Genomic DNA, 21,314 nt, shown 5'->3' with positions numbered 1-21,314 from the left:
AGCTCGGGTGCCTGACACATACTTCTCACTGATTTTTAAGCTTTTTTAAGGCGGACATCATATCTATTTTAAGCTGCACTCTACAATGTTTTTAAATTATATTTGTCATTTGTCCGGTTATATGTTGTGATTGTACTGACGTGTTTACACAAGAAAAGTGCCTCACGGATAGATAAAGTAAGTTTTGATAAATTAGATTTGATAATACAAGTGAAAATATTTGATTAGAATAATTGTTGATAATGTTTGTAAATAAGATGATATGCCATGTACTAATACAGTTGCCAAGAATGTAAATTTACCATTAACTACACATGCTGTTTTTACATATACCTTCAAAATAAAATGCACCAGTATTCATACAAAATCCACGAAATCAGGAAGGCTGCGATCATGTAACCAAAGCGCTGACAAGCGTAAAGAAGGAAGTGGTACAAAGAGCTAAACTCCACGATGGGGTCGTTCATTGGTCAAACAACACAGGACTTTCCCCCAGAGGATCAGTGTGTGTGTCTTATGTGAAACCAAGTGAACTTTGAGTTATTTTATGGACCAGAAACTCTGTGTTTCTTTTCTTAAACCTAACCTATCCTAACGTTACTTACCTAAACCAAACCTGTGTGACTTTACATTAAGTACATAATGTGAAGATGTTTGTTGGGCTTTGTTAGATATCATGTTAACTGCTGAATGTGCTTGTTCATAAGATATTATTTAAAAAAACGAATTAAGATACCCTCTTGTGCTATGTAAAAAAACTCTGACTACCCTCAACTCTGCCAAAAGAAAAATACTAAATAAATAAATAAACACAGCTCTGTATTTTATACATTTAAAGGTCCAGTGTGAGGGATTGTCAAACACTGAATATGACATGATAGGTATGTTTTAGTGTCTAATCACCTGAAAAAAGAAGCATTGTGTTTTATTTACGCACATACACATAGACACAGATGCACAGCAGACACGAACGCAGACTGTGTTTGCGTTACTTTAAAATGAGATGTTTATATCTACATAGAGAGCGGGTCCTCGCCCATGGAGACTGCCATGTTGCATTGCCATGTTTCTACAGTAGCCCTGAATGGACAAACCAAACACTGGCTTTAGATATGGTCAATAATGTCTATGTCGGCCACCGTAGTTTCAACCCGTGTGCAACGAACAGCATCAGAGAAATAAGGATTTTTTTTTTCAATATTTTTTTTATTATTATTATTTTTAAATACATTAAAGTTTTTTTTGCCAATTTTAATCACCTGGTCTGTTTGTTTTGGAGAGGAAGAGACACTCCCGGTAAAAAACCTCCTGAGCAGTAAAGACTGGATAAATTCTAACCAGGAAAAATTTCAGCTGGTTGCAATCTGCAATAATAACCATTAGATGCCAATAAATCACCCCAAATCTTACCCACTGCTCCATTAAACAAGGACTGCAGTATTATAAATAGAATTTTTATGCTCTTTTACTTTCACAGTCATTGCTGACATGTATTTGTGTGTGTGTGTGTGTGTGTGTGTGTGTCTCCTGACAGGATGAATGAGGAACAGATTGCGACAGTGTGTTTGTCGGTGCTGAGGGCTCTGTCCTACCTGCACACACAGGGCGTCATCCACCGCGACATCAAGAGCGACTCCATCCTCCTGACCAGCGATGGCAGGGTAAGTGAATGAACGAATGAACACAAAATGCCGTAATACTCTGAATAAAAGTCTTTAAAATAGTATGTAGATCCGACACTATAAAGACTGACATTCTCTGTCAACTTCCTATCAATTATAGCGCCCAGTTGCTAATAATATTGTTCACTTTCAATAAATGTGTCATTCATAATTTAGTGCATGTGATGAGTATGTGTGGGCGGGTTTCCATTACAGATTTGCCGGAAACTTTTATGATATTTTCTAAATGTCGATCAAACACAATTGTGAGATGTCTGCGTTTCCATTGATGTTATGCGACATTTCTGGCGATACATTCCAGTAACCATGGCGATGGATGTTTAAAACATCAGCAGGTTTATTTCTATTGCAGCCACGACACTAGCTGTCATTGTTTCCAACTGAAGGCGACGTAGGCGTGTTATGCAAGTGATAACGGAAAGCCAAGCCCCTTATAAGTGGGAGCGACGACATACGAGGGATTTCTGGGAGGTGATAGTCCACAATTTTATGGAGACGTTGTGGACTCAAAACTTCCAGATGATCCACTCAATCTTTGAAGAGTTATGTGGTACAATAACACCTCTTGCAGCGCCTGCTGCATCATACCCAAGAAAACCAGTTCCTACCGACAGGTGCTTAGCCATAGCATCATGTGACCTATAAAAGCCGATAAAAGTATTTTGATTGCAGTTTTGCAAAATATGGCTTTTTAGAATCGCCTGAAAAACCACCTCATGCAAGTGTAAAAACTTTTTTTGCGATAAATGGTAGGGTTTTTTAAAATTTGCGTGTTTCCATTGGGTGTATTTTAATGCGCAATTTCAATTTGAGGATTAATGGAAAAACGCCTCTGACTCTTCTGTGTGTGTATTTAAATATATTATTCATTTACAGTCCTCCGCCTGACATGTTATTAAACCCAAAGATCCCAGTTTAAACAGGGATCTCACCAATATTCCAGGTTTTAATAACAAGCGCGGCTACTCTTGTTCTTGTCACTGGTGATTTCAGTATAACACACACTCACACACACACTCACACACACACACACACACACACACACACTCACACACACACTCACTGACCTTCTCCATGGGTGCCACTCCCGCCACTTGTCAACAGCCAGTGCCAGAAACTCATCATCATCAATTACCACTCGTGCCCCAGTAATTAAATCCTGCCTAATGCCTCCTAACGAGCTGATAAGACGTGATTAATTGAAGGCTAATTAACCACTAATACGAGAGATTAGTGTCTTCTATAAAAGCTCTTCATCACAATGGGTCAGTGCACTTCCCGACATCAAACGCCGAGGTTCTGAACTAATACAGTCTGCACCGACATTTCGGAGACCGGAACCTGAACGCAGCGTTGTGCATCTGTGTGTTTGCAGATCAAGCTGTCAGACTTCGGCTTTTGTGCCCAAGTTTCCAAAGAGGTGCCCAAGAGGAAGTCGCTCGTGGGCACGCCATACTGGATGGCACCCGAGGTCATCTCGAGACTACCTTATGGGACTGAGGTGAGGACGAACGGAAATTTGTATCCAAAAACTTCCCAGTATACTGTATGATTGTACACTTTTCTGTGCTGCTCCAGTACACAGAAATATTTTTTGTGTGTATCCAGGTGGATATCTGGTCTTTAGGCATCATGGTGATCGAGATGGTGGACGGAGAGCCCCCGTACTTCAACGAACCCCCTCTGCAGGCCATGAGGAGGATACGAGACAACCTGCCCCCTCGGCTAAAAGAGTCGCACAAGGTGAGAAAGACATTAAAGCAAAGCCTTAAAGGTTATTAAATAGACTTCATTTTAAAATTTGGAGGTCTTTATTTCTGCAGACATTTTGTGTAATTTTGTTAACCCATATTTAAGTTTCTTTTTTGTCAAAATGAGTTTTTTAAACTTTGTTTAAAAAATGACTAATGAATCTACCTTGTACCTTGTTTACAACCCCACTTCAAAAGATCCAAACTATCCCTTTAAGATCTACCTTACATATACATAAAATAAGTACAAAAATGTGCAAAGCAGCTGCAAAGAGACACACAACAACCAAAAGGGACCCAAAATTAGCTTAAGAAAAACCACAAAACAACCACAAAGACACATAATTAGCGAAAAGAAGACACAAAATGTTTTTAAAGAGACACAAATGAACCACAAGGAGAAGCAAATGTCTACAGAGAGACCCAAAACAACCACAAGGAGACATAATGTCAGTAAGCAGGGACATAACTGCACTACAAAGATACACAAAGCAACCACAAGGAGACACAGAATGTCCACAAAGAGACACAAAACCACAAAAAGCTGCATAAGGACAATAAAGTCTGTGTATGGTCTGAATGATGACGACAGCTGAGGAGCAGCTGGATACAGAAATAGGATGGAGGCTCTAAAGTACTTTATCGTAGATCTTTCTTGCATGTATTTTTGTATGTAGTAAACGTCTCTTTAGAATCAATATTAACAGTTTCGATAAGGGACTAAAGCATGTCTTCACGTCTCCAGGTGTCCTCGGTGCTGCGGTCCTTCCTGGATCTGATGCTGGTGAGGGAGCCCTCGCAGAGAGCCACGGCCCAGGAACTCCTCCAGCACCCCTTCCTTAAGCTGTCCGGCCCTCCTTCCTGCATCGTCCCCCTCATGAGACACTATCGCCACCGCTGACCCGCCGGCCCCCAAAGACCCGCCTTCCTCCACACTAAAAAACACACACATACACACACTACCAGGGTGGCACTGCCCTCACCCAGCCAAAACACCCCACCGCTTGGTGACACGCCACTAACACTCACACCTGTAACCGTGACGTAGATTAGCTAGAGGAATATCTAAGAAACTACATTTTTTAAAAAACACACAGAGACAGAGAAAAGAAGAAAAAAAATCGTTAACCATTTTGAAACTATGAGCCGGAGTAGAAATGTGCCGGAGGAACTCAGTAGAAACACACAGGCCGGCTCGCCTCGCTGCCGTCTTCTCTCTTCCCAGACTGCGAGTCCTCAGCTCCACGTAGAGCTGTCGTAGCCATCAGAAAGAGCTTCAGAAGGGTGTGGCGAGCTGCCGACGTGGCGGTGGAGGGACGCCGGGGCCCGGCGCTCTGCTCTGGACCAGAGCAGCAGAGGGCGGAGCAATCAGCTGCGTGCAGGGAGGCGTCTTGAGTGACTGTTGACTGTGTCCACGTGAAGGACAGTGCTGCTGCTCAGCTGGTCAAACAGAGACGAGCTCTCCTGTATCTCACACACTAACAGTGAAAATGTATTTTAGAGAAACTTGTAAGTTTTTCTGTACAGTTTTGATAATTTGCAGTATTTTATCGTGTCGTAACCATTGTGATATGAGCAGTATTAAATAGAGTTTCTGCAGAGATCTTTCCTACTGTTTATAATCCAGTTTTTGCTTAAAGATATAAGAGATATCCCAAATAAACCCACCTTAACTGTTACTAAAAATACTAAATATATTTATTATCTTACATTTGTAGACAGAACTTCCATTAAATGTTGGAAAAAAGGGTAATGTCAGAATTTTGTATGACGTTTTAAAGTATTTATTTATTTATTGGAATTTATTTTTTTGGTAGTGTGGCCTTTTTTTTCTTTTGTTTATTTTTTTATTTTGTTTTTTTTTTGTTGGTTTACATTTATAAAGCGCATCACAGACAGTGCTACCAGTTGTTATATCATCCAAGCAATACCCCAAACCTATTTATGAAGCCGTGTATTTATGATACTGTAATTACACCATTTAAATGTAGCACAGACGGAGATTTGACGGGGGAAAAAAAAAAGAAAAGACGCAGACCTGTTTTCTTTTATATTAGGAGTCTCATCCTGTTTCTCTAAATGCTAAGAGGCGCCCATCCAAGACGACCGCCTCCCGCGCAGATTTTCGGATGCTGATAAAAGGTCTCGTTTTCTACTCACATCCTCACTGTCATCATCTCACTCCTTATCCCACCTCAAGTCAGACACACTACTCGCTATCACTGGAACTGTGCTGCCATCCTCATCTCTGGTCGGACCGGGAGAACAGTGTAATCCTCCTCCCCGCATCGTTTTTACCCATCATTCACTGTGATATGTAAATATGACTGTGTGAGTGTGTGTGTCTGTGTATGTCAAAGAGTGTGTTTATCTCTGTACAACATCTGAAAGTGTGTGCGTGTGTGTGTGTGTGTGTGTGTGTGTGTGTGTGCACTGCTGGCTAATCCTTGACAATGTGTCAAGACCTGAATGAGTAACACTTATCTGTGGTGTTGGCTTGTACAGTGATATTGCATGTTTGTTATCAGTGAAGCTGGTTTCAATTAAAAAACGCCCATAAAAACATTGAGATGTGTTGCATGGATTTTTCCTTCATCACCCTCTGCAGCCTCTTCTTCTTCTCTGTGTCTCATATCAAGCAGAGATTTTTTTTTTTCCCAACGGCACACTGTCAGATTATTCAAGGGAGTTCCTTTCAGCCATCAACTGTTTTATTTTCTCTTCGTTGTTTGGGTCTTCCATATTCTCTAAATTCAGCATTTCCAACTATTTCACCCTAACTTCACCTCCGAGCAGAGAAGCAGAAAGACACATCCATGGATCGGCAAAATATATGAGGTTATTTCTCTTTCTTTCCTCTAAGCCATTTCCCTCTGAAACTCCATAATGGGATATTGATTTGGTTCAGACAGAGAATGGAGCCTCTTTCTCAGAGAAAGATGCCTCTGCCAACGGCCTAGTAAATAAAAAGCACAAGTACTGGAGGCTGCAGGGCGTCAATGAGGATCAAACTCAAGACTGGAGAGTCACTGAGTTACATAACAGGGTTACAGGGCACAGGCCCAGAGGACTAAAGTTTCAGGAGCTGTCACTCAAATTAACATGTAGATTAAAAATGACAACAAAGAGATGCAAAGGAACTGAAAAGACACAAAATGACTACAAAGAGAAACAAAACAACCACAATGAGACACACATCAATCACAAGGAGGCAAAAAATGACTATAAAAAGACACAAAATAACCAAAAGGGAAACAAAACAACCATGAAGACACACAATATGACCACAAAGAGACATCATCATTTATTTTCTATTGCTGCACTTAGATGCCTTTAATAAGCATTTTAACCTTTGAAACCTGAGAAAATTGGATTGATTTCTTTCAAAATCACACGAAAAACATAATGAGCAACATGGCAAGAACTATCCTGCAAACTACAAAAAATACATTCAAATAAATAAATATAAAGGAAAATAGTAAAAGGTGACACGGAAACAATGAAACAAAAAAATGAAAGAAAAATGTCCAGAAAACCATATTTACAATTCTCTTAAATGTATATATAAAATTATGTTACTAAAGGAAAGCAGAGAAAAAAAGAAAATCATACTTTTGATAATAAATAAATATTTTTTGACAAGTTATTTTCTTTTTTGTTTGTTTTTTTTATTTAACTTTTTCTTTTCTTTTTTCTATTTTCCAGTAATGTTTTATAAATTTTGTTGCTAATTTTCTTGGGTTTCAAAGTGTTAAAAAGCTGATTTTTTTCTTTCAAGATTTTTTTTTGATCGATAAATAAATAAATAAAAACCGATAAAATGAATGTTTTATCCTCCAGCAGGAAGTTGGATTCATAACTTCCGTTTATCCGAGATTCAAAATCCCCGGCCATCTTCAGTTACCACGCATCCGGTCGAATGCAGTACACCCTGGCTCAGCGGTGATGCTAACAGGTGTTACGGCGAAATGTGTTTCTTCGCCAAATCGTGCCCCCCTCCCGCCCAAACCTGAACCAAACCCCGGTCCCTGAGGCACAGCCGTCATTCATAATATCCGTTACATCTGTGTGTTTCCGGTTGTGACAACTGTGACTGTCTGCTGCGAAAAACACCGCCGGCACTGGACTATAAGCACTTTCGACGACGTTTTTTATGCTTTACGATGGATTCTTCACACGCAGAAAGCTTTTTACAACGTTTGATGCGATTAACTGGTTTTTCGTTATTAGCCCAGTTAGCTAGTTAGCCGGTTAGCTATGGCGTCCCGCCGATTTACGAAGCCAACTGCTGGAGAAACCTGCTCAAGAGGACGAATTTATTCACCACAAAAGGACTTTTTCTCAAATGAAGACAGAAAAAGGACACATTTGTTTCCGAAGACTTTTGGGCGATACAGCCGGAAGGGACACATACTGGACATACTGCGGCAACATCGTTGGAAACGAGTGAAGCTAAACAACAGGTCAGTTTTTCTAAGTTAATGATGGTTTTGCTGTGATTCTGTATTTATTTATTTATTGTAACTGTTGCTGGACATACAGGCTGTTTTACTGCTGGTTTGAACTGCTTCTTGGCGCCTCTGTATGCCTCATTTTCCTCTCTGTGCTGTGGTTTGTTGTCCTCTCTGGGTTGAGTGTGTCAGCTGATTTATGTCAAACATTTGGTAAAGTTTGTGGTTGACTGGTTCAGGTTAAAAGCACATTTTTGTCTGTAAGAGAGCTTGTTGCTATTTGCTGTTCACTGTGTCCAGTTATTCATGTCTCATGGCAAACTTGCAATTATTCAAATTTGCATTATTCCTCCAACTCTTGAATGTAGGCTCTAATTAACATGTTACACATCTTGCATATATCTTTTCGTTATTCTTGCTTTTGTATATCTTTGTCGTTCATTAATGTAGCATTGCACACATATGTATATTTTCATATTTTGAACATGCATACTAGTTTTATACATTGTAATGTATCATGTTTTTTATTTTCCACACTTGCACACTCAGCACATTATCCATGTTATAATTTAAATATTCACATATTAGTGCTAATTGTCTGTTACTGTATTTCTTTACATTTATATTTTTTACACACCTACACACACAGAATATTATACATTATTTTAAAATATTTACATACTAGTCCTAATTGTTTACTATTACTGTATTTCTAATTTTATATGTATATTTTATGTACTTGTGCGTGTACATATTTATGCTTGTGATAATGTTCTGCTGACATCAGAGCGACTGTAATGAACCTCAGTTTCCCCCCGAAATTGAAAAATTGCATTATATAGTGCAATTTATGTTATTACAGTTCTTAGCATATTGCAAACATTTAAATTGCAATAATACTGTGTTGTGACCTAAGTATCATTATGATATTGTGTCCAAGGACCTTTGGGGATCTCTATCCCAACTGATTGTGGCAAACTTTAAGTCTCTTCTGTAGCAGAATTAACTTAATATTATGCCTACCCTAATCATGATGGCCACTGGCAGACACTGACATAAATACAGTGTTTTTGAAATGTACACATTCACTGTGCAAAATAGGAAAACTACTTCAGTGTACAATAAATGTGAAACATGCCATATTTATTTTTTATGTAACATTTAAAAACAAAAATGTAAAATTCGTCGTATTGTAACAGTATCACAATATTTTTGTGCTAATATTTTATCAGTACATGGATGCAAAGTATTTATTTTTATTACATAAATTATTAATATTACAAATTTTTTGGTAGCCTTCTAGAAAAAAAAAATCAGCTCCTTTATTCAATACACAATAAAAATGATTAAAGTGAGACAAACAGACTGAAAAAATTATTTTATTCAATCAGACAGATGCTGACAAAGGTCTCCTTTGGACACAAACTGGATGGACAGCGTCTCCATCGTTGGAAATGAATGAAGCTCAACAACAGGTGAGTTTTTCTAAATTAATTATGAGCTGGCTGAGACAGTATTTTTTTCTTTATTGTTATTGTGGGTGGACATGTAAGCGAACTTATTGCTAGGTTGAATTGCTTGCTTGTGTCTCTAAATGTGTGCATTTTCCTCTCTGTGCTGTGGTTTGTTGTCCTCTCATGTGGTTGAGTGTGAGCTGCTTTATGTTAAACATTTGGTTACATTTGGAGATGTTTGTGGTTGACTGGTTCAGGTTAAAAGCCCATCTCTGGCTGTATGATAAATTTTTGCTTTTTGCTGCTCTGTGTGCTCTTTTGTTCATGTGTTTTCATGGCAAATGTATGGCAAATGTGTTGTTGTGTTCAACTTTCTAATTTCTCTGGTCTTTCTGATTTTGTTGACATCTAATTATGTGGTGATTTTTGACTGATAATAACGTTTTTTTTGTGTGACATGGCAACATGTTTAAAATGCCATTAATATTGTATCATGACTTTTGCATCATGATAATGTTGGCCTCTGTTGATTTCCACTTCTAGTATGCACCATTGTTCATGTATTTTCATATCAACCTCAGTCAAGTTGTGTTGTGTTAAGCCACATTTCTAACTTCTCTGGTTTTCCTGATTCTATTGACATCTAATAATTTGGTCATTTTTGACTGATACATGATTTTTTTGTACAATATTAGATGTTATACAGTTCATGAAGCCATAAGGTGTGTGGGGAGGGATTGATACAGCATAGTATTGCAATATTTTTGTGGTTCAGATAACTTTATAAATCACACCAGGGGCAATTAGTTTAAACAGGTTGCTTTACATACATATTATACAATATTTCAGGGGGTTAGCAGAGTTTGGTTTGGCTTCACTGTTTTCAACACGGTGGCTGTTCAGCAAACTTTCTCATTTTACAGCTAAACAGTACACTAAAACATGTTTCTGAAAACATCTGAGGGGAGAAATGGGCAATGCAGCAACAGAATCTTGATTCACTTTTAATCCGCACTCTCTAGTTGGACAGTTTGACCGCAGCTCATGAACAGTGATTGATTGGCAGCTGCGTAAAAGACTCTGATTAGTTGTTTTCATTTATGTGCAGTAACGCAAGTATTTAAAAGCAATAGGAGGAAGAAGAGGAATAAGTTTGTTTTGTCTTATGATGTGCTGTGTGTGTGAGAATAGTGACAGTTTAAGCAAATATGACAGTATGGAGCTCTCTACCCAGCAACAGTAGAGGGTGAAACATAAAATAGATAGTTGTGTCTATCTTTCCCTTATGTTAATACAGATCATTTATAACTCCAGGATTTTTTTAAAGGTTTTTCTTTTTTTCCTTATCTTCACAACAAAATAATATGTGATGTGACTCAAGGTAAAAAGGGTTATGGCCACTATTAAGCTGATTAGTTTGAATGTTAACGGGATTTCTAGTAAAACAGAGAGATATAACATTATTACTCATTTGAAGTCCCTGGAGTGTGATTTGGCAATGTTACAGGAGACACATTTGAAAAATGCTGAATCTGTTAAATTAAGACAGAGATGGGTCGGCCAGGTCTTCTCAGCACCAGGTTCTGGGGCCTCCAAGGGAGTCAGTATCTTAATAGCGAAATGGTGATCCTTTAGGTTATCCCAAGAAATTACTGATAAAGATGGCAGATATATAATTATTTCAGGTTTTTTACAAAATGTTAAGTGCACACTAGTGAATGCTTATGCTCCCAATAAGGGTCAAGCTGAATTTATATCCAGATTGAATGTGATTTTATCCCAATTTGCTGCAGATCCTATTTTTATGGGGGGAGACCTCAACTTAGTGAGTGATCTGGTGGTGGATAGGTCGGGCCGCCCAATTCCATCTGATGCTGCGCTCTCAGCAGCATTTTATGAATGAAGGGAAACTTTGGCAACGACTGCCATACGGCGAGTTGTAAACCCTATTGCCCGAGAATACACTTTTTATTCACAAGCTCATAACTCATACTCTCGGAATGACTATTTACTTTTATCACAATCTATGGCGGATAATGTGATTGACAGCAAAATACATAATATTCTCATTTCAGACCACGCACCCTTGTCAGCACTCCTCTCTCTTTCTGTAAATAATTATAACAGTAAGCGGTGGAGATTTAATAATTAGTTACTGAAAGATGAAGAGTTTGTTTCCTTGATAAAAGAGAAAATAAATGATTATATAAATATTAATATAAGTTCAGTACCCTCTGTACAGACAGTCTGGGAAGCATTCAAAGCAACCTGTAGAGGTTGGATAATAACCTGTCTATTGTCTGTTGTACTTTGAATTGTACTTTGTCTGATGAATTTTTTGATTTGTAGATCTGTTTTTGTATGTATAAATGGTGTTTTTGTATGTGTAAGTGGTGATTTTGTATGTATAAGTGGTGTTTTTGTATGTATAAATGGTCTTTGTTTGTTTTGTCTTTTGTTGTCAAAAAGAAAAAACGAATAAAAAAAATATTAATTAAAAAAAAAGATCATGTCCAGCACTGATTTGGCTTGTATGAGTGAAAAACTGGATGAAAGGCTGTGATTCTGGTGACTTATGATGATGTATGATGCCTGTGCTGCTGAAACAAAAGGTGTAGCTGACACAAATGCTCTATTTATTTTCAATTAGACTTGTTCATATTGCGTTTCCTTCAGGGGCCGTGAGTCAGACGACAAAATCAATACCTCAGCGTCTCCTCTGACAGGAGTATCCGTCACCTTCTTTTTGAGCACCGTAGACGTGTTAGATTTATTTTTAACAAGGAAATTTTGATTAGCTTTTTCAAGGTTGCAGTGAGTGATGTGGCAGATCACAGGAAATACTTGACAGGTGTGTAGAGATGATTCCAGCAATTTATTTCAACGAACAGAAGAATACTGCACAAGATTGCATCAGCAGAGGTTTATGCATAGACTTTGATTCTGAAAATAATATACACTTATTTTATTTTATTTTTTTTTTTTTTCAATTTAACAACCTCTCTTTTCATAAACTCTCATATGGCATTCTGATAAATTCTTCTCTGTTTAGTACAGATTTTTTTTTTTTTATCAGATGTTTATTTCTTCCCTTTTTTTTTTGATATGTTCCATACATCGGTGGGGAGAAAGGATTAGTCAAAGCAAAAACATTGCAACTCTGAATGCCACTGCACTGCACACACTACAAGACTTGTCCACTGTGAAACACTATGGTTGCATTCAAAAATGAAATCAAAGGTTTTCTTGAACAAAAAAAATATATATATATACCAAGTTAGCAAATACAGAACCGACAACTGAAATGATTTAGCAGCAGTTTCAGAGAGAGAAAGGGAGGAGAAGACAACAAACAGTTGGAAAATGACAGCAGAAGCTCTGGCAATATGTGAATCTTTTTTTTTTAAGAGAAGTTGATTAAAAACAGCAGAATTGATAAACAATATCTCAGTGACGTTATGGGAAAAATAGGTGAACTTGATCGTCAAGTTGGTGATTTTTAGTTGACAAACAACCACCGATCTCACAAAAATTAATTCTATTTTCATAAAAACATAAATCCATTTGTCTATTTTCATTAAAACTCTAATTACTGTAATACAGATGAATTTATGGCGTTAGGATTCAATTCAGCAACCGGGAAAATTAGGTTTTGGTGGGTTTACCCTGCAACTACATCCATGCTAGGCCCCAAGCTGTGCCGTTAACTTGTGTTTTAGCTGTTGAAAAGTTCCAGTGGGCCTTCAGTACACACAATTCTCTGTCAGGGATTCAGTCCATCACATGGCACATTCCTCCGTGGTGTTAGGTCCGGGACATCGAGGAGACAAGTCTTTTATCAGGTTAGCTTTGGAGAGAGCTGAGGGAGCCGCCGCTGCCGCCGTGCTGCAGGCTACATGTTCTTGTACATGGAGCGATCTCTGGGCAGCTGGGTCTGCGTCGCTGTGAGCTTCAGGTGGAAGTGGTAGACGGTGAGCGTGATGACGATGATGAGGGCCAAGATGAAGCCCAGGATGAGGGGGAGGGTCTCCTCCAGGCGCTCCCGCTGGTCGGTGATGCACTTGTAGGCTGCAGAAAGTGGAACAATAAGCACAGTCAGCGTGCTGAGGCGACACTGACGGCCTGAGAGAGCGTGCACATATATTTAGAGTTCATGCGTATTGTCTTTTAAGGCTGGCTGATTCACTACTTTTTTTCTAATGACTTTCACCAGAATCAGATTGTGAGGAAATCATCATATGATGCAATTTTATAAAGTTCTGTCAGAATAAGGGCTGCAGCTAATGATAATTTCATTAGTGATGCACAATGTTGGATTTTTGCTGACATTTTCAAACTCATTTGGACTGATTGCTGATACTAATATTGATTCCACTTAAAAGAGAGAGCATCGACTGTCATGGAATTAACTTATTACAGTGTTGCCCCAAGGTTTAGTGTTTTGGCTGGATGAGGATGGTTTACTGGTTTGGCTGGATGAGGATGGTTTACTGGTGTGGCTGGATGAGGATGGTTTACTGGTGTGGCTGGATGAGGATGGTTTACTGGTGTGGCAGGATGAGGATGGTTTACTGGTGTGGTTGGATGAGGATGGTTTACTGGTTTGGCTGGATGAGGATGGTTTACTGGTGTGGCAGGATGAGGATGGTTTACTGGTTTGGCTGGATGAGGATGGTTTACTGGTTTGGCTGGATGAGGATGGTTTACTGGTGTGGCTGGATGAGGATGGTTTACTGGTGTGGCTGGATGAGGATGGTTTACTGGTTTGGCTGGATGAGGATGGTTTACTGGTGTGGCTGGATGAGGATGGTTTACTGGTGTGGCTGGATGAGGATGGTTTACTGCCTGTGTTGATTCTGCATTTTTCAGACTCACAGAGCATGAAACTAGCATCAGTGGTGAGGATGCAAGCGTTAGCCCGCTGCTAGTCAAAAAAACGCTGATATTTTGGCTGTTTTTTAGACAGTTGGGATTGACGTCTCTCCATTTGTGATTTACTCGTTGGCTTTTAGACTGTCGGTCTTTGTCCGATGGTGTATCACTCACAAAAGCCGCAGTGCTTTGTAATACATTTAATTTAATGTGTAGAATCTCTCCTCTGCTCTGCTCCACTCTGTCTGACTGTGTGTGTGTGTCTGTGTGTGTGTGTGTGTGTGTGTGTGTGTGTGTGTGTGTGTGTGTGTGTGTGTGTGTGTGTGTGTGTGAGCGAAGAGAATTGACAGCGACACAGTAGAGGCTGAAACATAAATAAGATAAATAATAATAAAAAATTGGATAAATAACATAAGCATGTTCAGTTTATTAAAAAAGACCTGTTCTATATGAAAAGTGACCTTGGATGACTTCTGTTGTGATTTGGTGCAATATATCAAATAAAATGAAATTGGTTTGACTTTATAGAGCGGTGCAAGGTCTGATTGTGTGAGGGCGTAAGGAGGAGATAATTTAGACTGATGTTGACGTTGGGATATGAGTTACAACTTTGGTGGAAGCGGTAGGCCTAATTTTTGCACGATTTTCACTGAAAAATAATATAAAAATGATGATCTTCTTTTCCTGGGGTCTGTACCAAACTATATTGTTGCCTTAGATTTGTAGGCTAGAGCATCTCTGTAGCACCACAAAGCTTCATTTATTATGGTACACTGTGGCACATTTTACCTTATCAAAATATAGCAGCCCCTGCGATTCGGATGTTGCCATTTTGTGATTTCTATAATATTTTTATTAATTGTGCCTTCCAAACTAGCTAATGCAAACATGAAACAAAATGCATCTGAAAATATATTCTCTGGGCAACTACTTCAACTAAAGTTACATGTAAAGTATTTATTTTACAATCAAAACCGTAAAATTCCTCCTACTCCAACAGGCTTCAGCGATTCTCTCCCTGAGACAATCCTGACAAAAGTCACTTGAATTGTGTGACTTTCAGTTTTTTGAAACAGGTTAAAGTGTCATCTTATCACCTTTTCATATTGACAGAAAAATTAATTTTGGGTCGATGCTGATATCGCGTTTAAAGCCTTAATTTGTGATGACAATGGTGACTTTCTGATATTATTGTTCAAACCTAATTTTCATTGTTGTTAAAGCTGCCAGTTATTTGCTTGACTAACTTTTAAGTCTATTAAATGTCAAAATCTGTGGAAAGAGTAAAAGTAAGAATTACCTAAAGCCCACAATGATAATTTGTCATACTCACTTGAGGAGCTGCAACTAGTGAATTTTTGGCATTTGGCTTTTATAAAGGAGTGAAATGGTTCATTGATTTTTTAATTAAAGCAAAGCTTGATTTTTTTCAATAGTAAAGCTGCAAAGATTAATTAAGTAGTTTTCAACTATTAATTTAATCAACTAATATAATTGATTTGACTAAATTTTTCAAGGAAAAAATGTCAAAGTTCTGTGATTCAGGCATCTTAAATGTGAATATTTTATTGTGTCTTTCATTCTTAATGACAGTAAACAATATCTTAATGTTGACAAAAATGACATTTTGGGACACCATTTTGGGCTTTGGGAAACAATGACTGATATTTTTCACCATTTTCTGACCACACAGCTAATCTATTAATCGACAAAATTATTGACAGATTAATTGATGATGGCAATAATCCTTAGTTGCAGCCCCACAAAATAGTTGCAGAGTAATTTTCTTTCATTTGATTGAATGAATTAATTGAGGAAGTAATCGATTTACTCATGGTTTATTTGTAAATTAAATTACTAGTTAACCAAATGAGAGTTTTTGTTGCACATGTAGAGTTTTTTTTCTGGTGCGGTTCGTACAGTGAAAACACAGTTAAATGCATTTAATGTCAGTGTGATCATTTGAATCATCATTTTTTACATATATGTAATATATCACTCAGCCCCACTGTTTCGGTTATCATAGTTGCCGATTGTCATATGAGCCACACTCATTGTGTGGCATCTGACAGGCTCACTCAGCCATCTGTATTGGTCCACAGAGGTGTGTGTGAATGTGCAGTGGGCACAGTTGTGTACAGTGTTTGCATGCTTATCTGTGAGGTTGCATCTGTGTGTGTGTGTTTGCACAGCAGCAACTGTTACTGAGCTTTTTAGTCACTAAATGACACAAATTTCACACATATGCTTCTTTCTTTTTTTCAGTTATACAAATTAGTCACACACTGTTTGTTTTTGCTATTTTGTGCTCAGTTCGAGAAGTTTGAGCGTGCACACATAAGGGAGAAGGAGGACACCCAAGTCAGTGTACAGTATGTGTGTGTGTTTTAAAGTTGAAGGTGTCTCTCCCTGTGGATGGCAGTAATGCACACTTGGAGGGAGGCAGTGAAGCATAGCACAGCCTAGTTTACAGCAGCTCAGAGGAAATGATTCTTCCAAGGTGATTGGCTTCAGAGGACAGCCAGGGACACTGAGTATGTCTACAGAAGCTGCATTGAGGGCAAAAATATGACCGCACTCATAAAGTCCTAATGACCCCCACCCCTTCTCTCCCTCTCTCTGCATCTCTTTATGTCTCCTTTGTCCCTCTTGCATCCCTGCCTCCTCTTTTTTCTCGTTACCCTGACTTCCTGTCTGCAACCATGTACTCCTCATACTGCAGCAGTAACCACCAGAGGTGTGTGTGTGTGTGTGTGTGTGTGTGTGTGTGTGTGTGTGTGTGTGTGTGTGTGTGAGTGAGTCAGAGAGAGAGATAAAGTAGTTACACCCCAAGATTTCTCATTATCACAGTGAAAGTGTGTGGCAGGCTTGTTCTTACGTTCGCTGAACATAAAGTCAGAGGCGATGTCGAAGGGCTGGATCTGGATGTCATACATGGAGACAGTGACGCCCTTCTGGTGGTCGCTCGAGATGAGGGTGAGAGTCTGCTGCGCCGTGCACACATAGGAGTGTCCGGCGGGTGTCACCAGGGCTGACAGGCGGTGGGTGCTGGCTGTGTGCTTCCCAGCTGTAGAGAAAGGATGAGTCATGAATGAGTATGGCAGTGTAGTGTAACTGGTTTAGGGAGTGAGTGTATGAAATTTGTATCCATGGAGGGCCTCTGTATGTCGAAACACGGGTGGTGCAAATTTCATAATTTAAGATGATTTTCAATATATCATTTGGGTGAATCCACTGTGACAAAAAGCAAGGGACAGTATAACGGGGAAAAATCCTCCAAAATAATAGAGACAATAATAATGACTATAAATATTCATTAATGGATAAAATTAATTAAAAAATTAAATATTTCATAATGACAAAAAAAAAGATTGTAACTGTGTATTGTAATTTATGAAAGAAGTGTGAACATAAAAAGCAATAATTATCACATATTTAAAAAAAGAATTTTAAAACATTGAAATATTTCAGATGATAATGAAATTCAAACTTGTGGAGTTGTAGTAATAGTAGTAGTAGTAATAATTAAATAAATTGCAAATAAATAATAATTAATTATAAAAGGTTTCAATATTTCAAGATTACTATAAAATTATTAAAATTCGTCAAATTGTTTTAATAATATTGGTAGTCTTACTAATAATAATAAAATAATGAAAATTATTATAAATAAACGTATAAAACTAAACCAAAAACTAACTAAAAAATATTTCAAGATCGCAAAATTATTAAAACGTGTGGAATTGTAATCATGGAAGCATTGTGTGGCGATGTCTGACATAAAATGATTTAATACACTCGTTTTGTTGTTCAAATTGTCATAATTATTATTAATAGTTAGTTAGTTATAATAATTACAATAATATAATGTTATATTTTAAAACTCGTATAGTTCATCGTAAGTTCGTAAGTCCTACTGTTACGTACCGGGAAGTACCTAAAATCTGTTATAATTCCAGTAAAATTTGCCATATAGCCTACGTGGGCGAAAATCGTAAATCCGTGCATGACTCAACCCTCTAATTCCATCTGAATGCAGATGTGACGTGATGAGAGCGAGCTGCGGTGGAAATGTGCTGAGTAGCTGCTGTACTGTACGTCAGGCTCGGCGGGAGACTCACGGTTGTAGGCGTTGATGAAATGCGAAGTCTCCGAGGTGTCATAGACGAACTGGACCTTGCTAATCTTCCACACCTCGATGCCCTTGTCACGGAGCTCCTGTAATACACAGAGAGATACACACAAGCGTCAAAGTAGGGTTCTCCGCCGCATGGAGAGGGCAGGTTGGCCTAAACTGAGGGGAAAATCCATCCGTCTTTTTTAGGCTGCTGTTCTGTTTGAAAATTTGTGAGGTTATTCCCTTTTAATTTAATTATTTTCAATTAATACAGGACATAAGTGACATAATCCCACTATACGATCCGTAATGGCGTTTCGTTCAGGGAAAAAAGCCAAATTTTCACATAAATTTGAACTTCTTGACACTGTATGACGAATTGCTAAACAAAAAAAAAAAAGATTGGCATTGGCATTTCTGGAAAAACATGTATATTTAGATGGAGTGTGGCGAGGTGTTGGCGTCTTGATATTCCCATGAGATGATTCAGAATTGCACGCCAAGATTCAGTACGTGCGTTACTGTCGTTTCCCCTGACGCTTTCTTTGTCACCCACCTTAGAGAAGTAGATGCGGAGTGTGTAGGCGTTGTTCTTCCAGGATATGTGGATCTCCGACTCCGCGCTCCCGCATTTCCCCTCGATTTCTGCACCACGGGGCAGTGTGAACGCCGCCTGTTCGGTGATCAGCTGCATAAAGATAACAGGCACGTGAAAAAAAAGTTGACAGATGGGGACAGATTACGCATCGTGATGAAGCTGGAAGTACTTTTATACTTCTATTTTTACGCACGAACTTAAAGTATAATCAGTTATCAATAAAGGGTGCATAATTATTTAAATAAGTTGTTCTAGTAGGCAAAAACAAAGAAAAGTTAATTTATTTCATGATGAAGTTTTAATTCGAAAAATTTTTGCCTTTCTTGAGGATGGATCTGGCGACATCAGCATTTTACGCACGACTACACACTACAAAAGCAGTCTCCAAATACAATTCTGATGCGTTTATCAGACATTTTCCTTATTAAAAAGAGCAAAAACAGTCAGATGAAGTAAATGGCAAAACGTTTTGCATGTAAAACAACATTTTTCATTTCTGCACCACTTTTACGCACAATTAATTTAATGTCTTTAACTCGAAGCATCATTTTACGTAGCTTACAAGCTAAAAACAGTCAGTGCCTTCCTTTTTTAAAAGCATCCACATGTTTTAAAATGCACGGGGGATTCCTTACGTCTATCCCATTGAGCGCGAGCACGTCATATGGCACGAGGAATCTCACGGCGAATTCCACCATCAAGCATGTCGTGCCATTCTCACGCACCGCGAAGATGGCTTTGTCCGGGTTGTTGGAGAGACCGGACAGGTTCTCCCCCTCCTGCTCCGCCAGCACCACGGACAGCGCCAGCACACCTGACCGAACAATGAAAGGTTGGGGGTGGGGGTGGGGGGGCACTTCATGTCAGTGGGGTAACAGATGGGGCACACACACACACACACACACACACACTCACACACTCACGCACACACATACTCCAGCACACACACACAAAAACATGCAGAATCAGCAGAAATAGCAGGCTGCTCTTGAGTTTAGCTCACATCTTTAGATCACTGGCACATCACCTCTGTTTCCTCACGGCAAAGTCAAAATCAGGTGAAAACACCGGAGACTGAAATCTGCAGTATCAGGGGAGCAACAGCACCACACTGGCTGCGTCAGAAAGTGATGAACTAAAACTCGGATCATGTTTGGACGACTTTTATATTCATGTGCGGAGGAAATGTGCCAGAGCTCACACTCAGTCGTGCCATAAGGTGCACACGCATGCACGTACACGCATGCACGTACACGCACGCACACACACACACACACACACACACACACACACACACACACACACACACACACACTGCAGTGAGGAGTCACGACAGCTGCAAACACATACACACCACGCACACACACACTTACCGAGCAGTAGAAGCCGGGCGCTCTCCGTGGTGCTGAAACCGAGTGGTCCCATCGCTACCAGCTTCCCCAGCGCTGCAGAAAGGGGGCTAAGTGACTGGGCAGCCTGTGCCGAGCCCACCACGAAAAAACAGAGAGAGAGAGAGGGGAGGCGGGGGTGGAAAAGAGAGAGAGAGAGAGGAGGGATGCCTCTACTCAGCGCCCAGTAGTCACGCTCAGACCATCGCGAATGCAGCAAAAAAAAATGTCTCCAGGTTGGACGTGAGCTCCGGTTTGCTCTGCAGAAGCAGCAGTCGGCTCCGAGGAATTCTGGCTGTCCAGACCGACCGCTCTCTTCAAGGTTGACGGGTTCTAACCCAGTGACAGCTGCAGCACTGAGCTCCTTCTACACATCATTAACACCAGGAATAATGATCCTCCGCGAAAGAAAGAAAAAGTCCGTCACCTGAATTTGCCTCTTGTTAGGAATGCAGTCTCAAGTTATCCCCGCAATGCCGTAGTTTCCATCTCTGTGCTAGCAGCTGGAGGTTGGGCTGAAATGATGTATGTCTGGAGGGAAACGCCGACAACACCCCCTCCCTCCCTCCCTCTCTCAAACTGCACTTCTGCAAGGTTGCAGCTGAGAGTTGCTGAGAATGAGTGCTGCAAAATTACTTCATCCAATACAAAATATTTCATAGAAATTAGTTCGATTTCTTTCAAAAACGAGAAGGCAACAAGGAAAATAACGAAACATGGCCCCAAAAATGATGAAAAAAATAGTTAAAAAAAAAGAAAAAAGAAAAAAAAAAACAAAGAAAATGAAAAAAAACCCAAACAAACAGAAAATGCCCCCTCCCCTCGAAAAAAAATAAATTCAGAAATATTTATTTTTATGTTTTTTTGTAATATGATTTTAAATNAACAAGGAAAATAACGAAACATGGCCCCAAAAATGATGAAAAAAATAGTTAAAAAAAAAGAAAAATGAAGAAACAAAACAAAGAAAATGAAAAAAAACCCAAACAAACAGAAAATGC

The 21,314-nt window shown here is 39.1% G+C and overlaps 3 protein-coding genes across 4 annotated transcripts in view; 1 reads left to right on the top strand and 2 right to left on the bottom strand.

Annotated features, from left to right (window-relative positions):
- Positions 1-4,815, top strand: part of pak5 (p21 protein (Cdc42/Rac)-activated kinase 5) — a 104,998-nt gene extending 100,183 nt beyond the window's left edge. For both annotated transcript variants that reach the window (XM_042502961.1, XM_042502960.1), the window contains exons 8-11: positions 1,535-1,661; positions 3,058-3,183; positions 3,291-3,425; positions 4,179-4,815. In XM_042502961.1, coding sequence (XP_042358895.1) covers positions 1,535-1,661; positions 3,058-3,183; positions 3,291-3,425; positions 4,179-4,334 — 544 coding nt within the window. In that variant the 3' untranslated portion in view covers positions 4,335-4,815. The remainder of the gene's footprint in view (positions 1-1,534; positions 1,662-3,057; positions 3,184-3,290; positions 3,426-4,178) is intronic.
- The window catches only part of LOC121955137 (1-phosphatidylinositol 4,5-bisphosphate phosphodiesterase beta-4-like), a 128,344-nt gene continuing 108,523 nt past the window's right edge, over positions 1,494-21,314 (bottom strand). Inside the window, 1 exon segment of the mRNA XM_042502959.1 lies at positions 1,494-1,524. The gene's annotated coding sequence lies outside the window, so the exon portion shown is untranslated.
- Positions 12,463-20,666, bottom strand: lamp5 (lysosomal associated membrane protein family member 5). Its single transcript, XM_042502962.1, has 6 exons — positions 20,299-20,666; positions 19,561-19,739; positions 18,884-19,015; positions 18,332-18,428; positions 17,089-17,277; positions 12,463-13,406 (listed from the first exon to the last, which is right to left on the bottom strand). The coding sequence occupies exons 1-6, from the start codon at positions 20,348-20,350 to the stop codon at positions 13,231-13,233; spliced, it is 825 nt and encodes a 274-aa protein (XP_042358896.1). The 5' UTR covers positions 20,351-20,666; the 3' UTR covers positions 12,463-13,230.

This window comes from Plectropomus leopardus, chromosome 16 (assembly GCF_008729295.1).
Source record: "Plectropomus leopardus isolate mb chromosome 16, YSFRI_Pleo_2.0, whole genome shotgun sequence".
NCBI lineage: Eukaryota > Metazoa > Chordata > Actinopteri > Perciformes > Serranidae > Plectropomus > Plectropomus leopardus.
The sequence above is the reverse complement of the archived record's forward strand: the minus strand, read 5'-3'. Positions and strand labels throughout refer to the sequence as shown.